At 35.6% G+C, this 8,423-nt stretch overlaps 1 protein-coding gene across 1 annotated transcript; it reads right to left on the bottom strand.

Moving 5' to 3' along the window:
• Positions 1–423: 423 nt before the first annotated feature.
• LOC131657820 (uncharacterized) lies at positions 424–1,914 on the bottom strand. Its single transcript, XM_058927179.1, has 2 exons — positions 1,876–1,914; positions 424–1,803 (listed from the first exon to the last, which is right to left on the bottom strand). Exons 1-2 carry the CDS (start codon positions 1,912–1,914, stop codon positions 424–426), a joined length of 1,419 nt encoding a protein of 472 aa, XP_058783162.1.
• Positions 1,915–8,423: the final 6,509 nt, after the last annotated feature.

The raw sequence follows: 8,423 nt of genomic DNA, 5'->3' as shown, positions 1-8,423 counted from the left end.
CACACTTAGGATAGAATGAAAATGCATGCTTACACCAAGACTTTGTAGAAATTGCCATGAGCCATGACCAAGCCTTTGGATCTACAGCCTTCAACTCATTCATCTTCAATGTCCATGCTTGTTGGTAGGTTGCCTTGGCTGCTCCCATCATCAAGTCTCTTATCAATGCTCCTCCACCAAACTTCTTCTTAAAATTCGCATACAAGTGTCTCAAACATAATCTATGTTCAATTCTTTCAAACAACTCTTCAAAAACTGCAACCAGTCCCTGAAACATATTAAGAAACAATCATTAGAAGTAAGGATTGAAATAGAAATAAACAGAATGATGGATAAAATGAACTCTACCTTTTGCTGATCTGAGATGAACACAATTCTTTTGTCCTGCCCAATGTCTTCCATTAACAGTTGTATAAACCACCTTCATGACTCTTTGGTTTCTGTTTCCACCACTCCAAAGGCCAAAGGGAAGTATTGATCATTAGGATCTCTTCCAATAGCAATCAATAGTTGACCTGCATACTTTGTCTTCAAATGACATCCATCTACCCCAATGAAGGGTCTACAACCATTTGTAAATCCATTTTTACATCCATCAAAACAGAAGTAAAAAGAGCCAAACCTTGGTTGGATGGTAGGTAAAGGCCTCTCTATGTTTATCTTCACAGTGTTTCCAGGATTGACCCTATGCAACTCAGATGCATACCTCCACAGATTTGCATACTCCTTGTCTGCATCTCCTTCAATGATTTTTTTGGCAATCAGCTTTGCTTTCCATGCCCTGCAAACAGTGATACCAACAGAATAATTTTGCCTCATGTCTTGGATTATGTCACAAATCCTTACCTTGTCAGATGTTCTCATCTTTTTGACCACAGCCTTAGCCACCCACTTAGAACTTGCACTTTTGTTATCCAAAACCCTAGCACATGTATGGGTATCTTTTATAGTCTTTATGGCATAACTGTGCTTATGGCCCACTTTAGAGCAAAGCATTAAAAAACCACATTTGGCCTTGCACTCAACCCTCACTCTATAACTCTCATTTTTAACAAAGGTAATTTCCCTTCCATTTAATACCGTCCACTCACGGATGGCCTCTCTAAAATCATCTAGGGTATTGAACTCCATACCCCATTTAAATTTGTAATCCTTGTTAAGCTCCTCCTTCTTAAACTTGTCAAACCTAGGCTCTTTTTCATCCTCTGAGGCATCAGGGTCAGAACTTAGTAAATCCTCACTTATATATTCATCATCCTCACCTTTATTTTCACTCTCACCTTTACCTTTACCCTTACTAGGATAAGTCAACAAACCAGCTACAAGAGGGCCCTCACTAACTGGTAAAGTAACATCAACCAATCCAAAGCCATCATCAAGAGTTGTGGCCCTCTCATCCTCACTATCATTCATCCCTTCTATGATCTCTTCATCACTTACCTCTAACTCTACACTTTCATTCACACATCTAGGTTTACTACTGTGTATAGCTGCACCGTGTTCAACAAATAATTTACCATCTACTCTCATTGAACAAGCAAACGCAGCTAAATCATAAGCATCAGAATCAGTTTTAATCTGGAAATAATTAGGATCTATTTCAGGAATTTTCGTCCATAACCTAAACGATCCAGCTCCATATCCCCACCCACTTACCACCTTTTGAATGTGAATCTGAGTCCAGCTTTCAATGTGTACACCGGTGATAAGCGTCGTAACCTCGCCTCTGTAAATCATCTCACCGTCGTGAGGCTTCATGAATTCTCCTCCATGGTGAAACAAACAGTCAAACCTTACATTCAACTGCATACAAAACGTAATATAAGACAACATAAAACACGCAGTACCTGTGAGGAACAACAGATGAGCACTTACCTCAGGCGAATCCACCGTTGCACCGCCGTCTTCAGCCATCGTTTCCGTCTTCTACTTCCCGTTTCTAATTTTGCCAAAAAAACCCTAATCTGGAAATGTAGGATTTGGGGGGGTAAACCTACGCTTTTCATTTCAAACGTAAGAACTCAGCCAAGTCAGCGCCAGCGTGTCCAATGCTACGATGCCCAGTACGCTCGTGTGGTAACAAGGTGTGGTAAATCCATGTTTTGGGTTTTATAAGGGGCGTTATGTAAAAAAAATCATTCAAGGGGGGCAAACCGATTCTCTCTATATTGGCAGGGGGTGAAGTATATTAAACCCTATATATTAACATATATTACAAATTATTTTCAGGAGAGACGACCAAAGCCAACCTTAAAGGTTGCTGCACATGGCAGCAAATTAATAGGATGGGTTCCGCCAATGCTCCCAAGGCAGATGAATGATTGGATAGTTGCATCTGGTCTGTCATCTTTGCAGCATACTAGTTTGGCCAGGGTAGATACACATCTGTTATATGCTTTTGTTGAGAGATGGCATCCTGAAACATCGTCATTTCATATGCCGTTCGGCGAGATGACCATCACGCTAGATGATGTTTCATGTCTTCTTCATGTACCGATTAGGGGCGAGCTGGTTGACCCCGATGTTGTTGTCACCGATTATGATGCTATCCCTCTAGCTGTTGAGTTGTTTGGTGTTTCACTGAGTGATGTCACTGCGGAGGCTTCTACTGTTAGGGGTCCTTACTATAAATTGGATTGGTTGAAGCAAATTTTTGAGCAACAGAGAGCGGCAAATAACTTTATGGGTGCTATGAGTACATGGTAACCCAAATACTTTTCTATGAGTACATCCGCACTTTTGCGTATCGGTACCTACCATGTCAATCCTCAACCACTCTTCAGCAATCTGCCTCAATGCAGCTCTTGATACTGAACCACGCAAATTTGAATAAAAAGGACTAGTGTGTGCATGCTCAACTTCATAAAAACTCTTCTGAAATGAAGCTCTAATGTTGCCCACTTGTATCTTGATATTGTCATTCATAGCCTCCCAACATTTGCATAAATCACCTAAGCTATTCTATAACATTTGCTTAAGTTTCCAATGCGCAGACTCCACCCTTTAAATAAAACAAAACAACTAATTATCTGTAATATTAATATAGAGAAACAATGTCGATAAAATCACATAAACATACCTATTTGTTGTGGTGTTTCCCAAATGTAACACTTGATTGATCCATGCTTCGACAAATCGATGTCTGTGAGGTGTCAACCATGTTTCATTCACATAATCAATAAAACCTTTGGAGTCAACACATGCATCCTCAAGTTGTTTCAACCTTTGATGATACTCCATCTCATCACTAGCCCTTGTAAGTTCAAATCACATTTTCTCCACATTTTCTCGCATATCATCCACAACATGTTCCTTACACTTTGATTTCACGTTTTTGTTGATGTGAAATCGGCAAAGCAAATTAGTTGTCTTTAGAAATACTGTTTCAATGGCTTTCATTAAACCACATCTCTTACTAGCACTTTGGGTTTCGCTATCTGTTTTTTTGTATTTTCCACCTCTATCACAACCAAATACTAATTTATCACTTCTTCCTCTCTTGCCTGTTTTGGTATCTGAACGAGTTATTATAACTGTCACTTTATTCCTAATTCCAACATCCTTAATCCAACTTATCGCCTCTTCTCTTGTAGCAAATTTTTGACCAGTTACAAAAACATCAGTTGTATCCACACATGTTTGAGTTACATCCCATTTCATCAAAGGAGGATCCACACCTAAATATATAAAATTAATTTAGTTTAATATATAATTAAAAAAATTTAAAAAAAAAATAAAAAAAAACAAAAAAAAATGAAAAAAAAAGGAATCGGAATACCCACATAGGGGATATCCGGTTAGTAAAAAGTAACAAACCGGAACACCCAATTCTGGGATATCCGGTTCAGTAAAATTGAGAAAAAAAGCAGCCGGAACACCCACCCTTGGGTTGTCCGGTTTTGGATTTTACTCACCAGAATTCTCCATCTTTTCGTTCGTACATACAGTAAAAATATAAAAATAAAAAATAAAAAAGAAAAGTTAAAAATTTAATAAGGACAAAATTGAGATTTTTTAAAAATTATAGGGATATTGGGATAAATGTAGGGGTACGGGGTATAATTTTTGCTACAGTTGAGCGAGCGACCCAAAGTTGCGCCTGAATCTTCCAATAGCCTTCTCACAACTTCATTGGGGTGCTTCTCTTTAGACCCAATAAATATATAATCAAAGAAATGAGCATCATATTTTTGTGCACATTCAAGGTTAGGTGTAGTATGATTTTTGGCTAGCTTAATTAGATCCACACAACCACTTGCATTAATTGAGGTACATATTTTCAAATTCTTCTTGTAAATGTACTAGATCACATGGAATGATGGAAACTTCATTCTCCAAAAAAGCTTCTCACTGATTGGGGGGTGAAAAACATCCAAATAAATCGAGTGGAATGTGCCATGCCATCGCGTCTAACTTTAGTGGCCAAATTTGGAGTTTTGTGAGCTCATTTCCAAAACCAGCACAACAATTGCTGTTAGACTAGACATGGACCCAACATAACAAAACACCAAACTTTTAATTAACACACAATCTAATCTCACCCTTCTAATTGCATTCCCTTCTAATCCAAATACAATAATTGTCTTTGCAACTCATTATTTATGGCTAATTTTAACTTATATTTTTCTTTTAGTATACCGTATACGATGGGCAAAATGGCCAAGGAAAAGAGAATTATACATAAATAGATAAATAAAGAAAATAACACCATATTCACTCACCCAAATTTTATATGTAATATAGTATAGAAATAAAATAACAATTCTGAAACTGTCACTATAAGCGAGACTACAACCGTCGCTATAAGTAAGACTGCAGCCGCAAAAGTCAATTATTAATCATAAACAATTAATTTAAAATTAAGATCACAGCAGTAGTTAATGCAGAACAACCAAATTATTTAAGGGAAAAGCTAACATGCCTCAAGGGCACAAGTTAATTAGATATTTATAGAAATATTTTTGGAACGCGTGCATTCAATGTATCGAAACTTTAAATATGACTTTATTGCATTTATTTATATTTAACTTTTTCTAATTATAGTATCCTTAACATGTGCCCTTAGGGCACATGTTAGCGTGACCCATTATTTAAAATTATGACACAAACATTTTAAAACTTTTAAGAATACATATGTTTCATCATATCCCTAAAAGTATAAATTAAATGAGACATTTTAGAAATGTTTTCTATAAAAACAGGAGATAATAAATTATTAAGATTTACTTGTATTAAGTTTTAAATATATGAGTTATGTTTGCTAATATTTCATTTTTGATAAAGAATTGTATTATTCATCATTATCACTAATATAAAATGAAAAAAACTGAATTGAAAGTGAGGTATATGGTATTATATAAAAGAACTACTTTAAAATAATAAAAAAATTCATTGAATATTGAAAGTTTTTTTTTAGACAATATCCTATTTGGTAGAGGGACACTTTATGTAATGCAGGGTCCATTGTTCGAACCTTGGTAAGAACAATTTTTCTATTTTAAGGTGAGTGATCCTAAAACTGATTTCTTTCATACTTGAATAAAAAGAAGATCTAGAACGAACAAAATCATAACTCTTAAGGTACAAGATGAATGAGTTAAAGGGGGTGTCTGAGACCTTTTAGGAGGTGGTTAATTACTTTTTCAGACATTTTATAAAGCCACTCTTCGATCAACATCTGTTGGATGTGGTATTTTCCATTCTCTCTCTGAGAAAGATAGTGTCGGTCTTATCGATCCTTTCCTGCACACTGAGATTGATCAAGTTGTTGCTCTGTGTGATGGTAATAAAAACTTATGCCTTGATGGTTCCAATTTCTCTTTTATTAGGATATTTTGGTCTCTTCTTTTAAATGATGTTAGGGTTATTTTTAATCAGTTTCATCGGTTTGCCTCTCTTCCCCATAATTTTTCCTCATATTTTGTAACCTTGATTTCAAAAGTTGATTCCCTAACTGTGTAAGGGGACTTACGTGCTATTTTCTTGGTAGATCTGTCAGCCTTCCTCAAAGGTGGGCTTTAAGTTGATGGATTGAATTGTTGCAAATGAGTAGGTGGGCCTATCTAAGAAGAGCAAAAAATCTTGTCTCATTTTTAAAGTGAATTTTAAGAAAACTTATGTTTCAGTTAGGTGGTCCTTTCTAGATTATATGATTTTTAGATATGGGTTTAATGATAAGTGGAGATGTTAGATTCATACTTGTATCTATTCTAATAATCTTGTGGTCTTGGTTAATGGTTGTCTGACCCAAGAAATCAGTGTCCAAAAGGGGTTGAAAGAAGGTGTCCCCGAGCTCTTTTCCTTTTTCTCTTGGTGGTAAAAGGTCTAAGTGGGTTATTATATAGGGTTGGGGGTATGCATTTTTTCCGGCTTCAAAGTTGGATCCTCAGATTTGATGGTCTATCATCTTTAGTATGCGGACAATTTGATTATTTTTGCATATGTTTCCATTGAGAGTGTTTGGTCCATCAAGGTTATTCTCCTAGGATTTAAATTAATCTCAGACTTTCAAATTTACTAATAGTTCTCTCATCCGGATGAATCCTAACCATGTATTCTTAGATATACCTTGTGACTTTCTCCAATGCAAACAAGAGTCTCTCATGTTCAAGTACCTTGGTTTTCCAGTGAGGTTCAATCCCCGTTTTTCTTCTACATGGGAATCTTCGGTTAATGTCATCACTAGATGACTCCTCTCATGGAGACATAGGTATATTTCCTTGGGAGGGAGAGTGATATTCTTAATTATATTCTTAATACAATTCTTATCTTCTGTTTTGTATTTTTAAATAGGGAAAAGCTAACATGTGCCCCAAGGGCACAAGATAAAGAGATATTTATAGAAATATTTGCTTGGAACGCGTGCATTCAATGTATCGAAATTTTAATATGACTTTATTGCATTTAATTACATTTAACTTTTTCTAATTATAGTGTCCTTAACATATGCCCTTAGGGCACATGTTAGCATGACCCTTTTAAATATGCATGTTAAGGTGTAAAAGAAGATTGTGAAAAATCAAAGGATGTTTCTTTAAGATGGAGTTAAATGGATTTCCAAGATTGTTGGGTTAGGTGGTTTGATGTGTATAAGCCTAAGAAGTTTTTACGTCCCAGTGTTTGTGATCTTTGTGTGATTAACTTGGCCTTTTGGATAAGTGGAGGTGGTAGTTGATTTCAGGTGCTTCATGCATCTAGCATGATATTTCATCTACCAAATATGGATTTATTATGATGTCTTCAATCTTTGGTGGGGAGGGGTGTCTTTCCTAGGTTCAAAAACTGAAGACCCCTTAGATTGGTTTCGGGATAGTGTAACATCCCGTTTTTCTAGAAATTATTTAATATTAATTAATTATTATTTTATGTGAGTATTTAATTATTATTTGTGTGATAATTGAGATGTTTTGGGGAAACAAGGGTGGGCGACCCTTAGGTAGAGAGTATGGAAAGTAATTAGAGGTGGGTAGATTTATATAGAATTATTTAAATGATTAAAATGATGTTTTAGTGTTATTATTTAAATGAAATAATAAAATAAATAAAAAAATAATGAGTTTGAGGTGGAAAGTGAGAATTATGGATAATTAAAATAAATAATGTAAGTTAGTAATAAGCTAGGCCTCAGTGGAATATTAGAAAGATAGAATTAGGTTTTTGATTTATAATGAGAGAAGTGGAGGAAAAAGTTCGCATTACGTGAAACTTTTGGGATTGGAGGAAAAGAGACAAGAGTAGAGAAATGCAAGGGAAACCTAAGGAAAACTCTAGGAAGGAGAAGCCAAAACTAAAAGCTTGGATTTTTTTTCTGGAATTCAGGTAAAGGTGGGAATTTGGTTCAATAATAGGGGTGTGATGAAAGGATAGAGTAGGGTTTCAATTTTCTGTTGAAGTGTGATGATAATACTGTTTTGATTTGCAATAATATGGATTATGTTCATGTGTATTGACATGTTTTTGTGGTGTTCATGGATCAATTGAATTATGATAAAATTGGTGAGAATTAGATGTTTTAGGGCAAGACTTTGATGGATGATTCATGATTTAATTGTGTTAAACTTGTGAATTAACTTGAGATAATTAGGGTATTGCATAGGTTGTAATTTTCTGAGTGTTTGGGTTTTTAAGGAATCGCAATCGGAGGTCCAGATGTCCTATAACGATAAAAAATGCAGAAAATTTGGCATTCAGTACATCGCGGTCGCGCTCAGCGTGGAAGCTGATGTTCGTGTTTTTCGGCCGAAACTGTTTTGGCCATAACTTTTGATATGTAAGTCCAAATGTCGCCTTGTTTGAAGCATTGGAAAGTTAACGCAATTTACCATCAAATGGTGACGATGTTATAATGATGATGTATGGTGATTATGTTGTCAATGGCATACTTAGTTAGAAGAGGGACCAATTTGTATGTGTTACTGTTGCAT

The sequence above is a fragment of the Vicia villosa genome, linkage group LG3 (assembly GCF_029867415.1).
Source record: "Vicia villosa cultivar HV-30 ecotype Madison, WI linkage group LG3, Vvil1.0, whole genome shotgun sequence".
NCBI lineage: Eukaryota > Viridiplantae > Streptophyta > Magnoliopsida > Fabales > Fabaceae > Vicia > Vicia villosa.
This window is presented reverse-complemented; position numbering and strand designations above follow the sequence as displayed.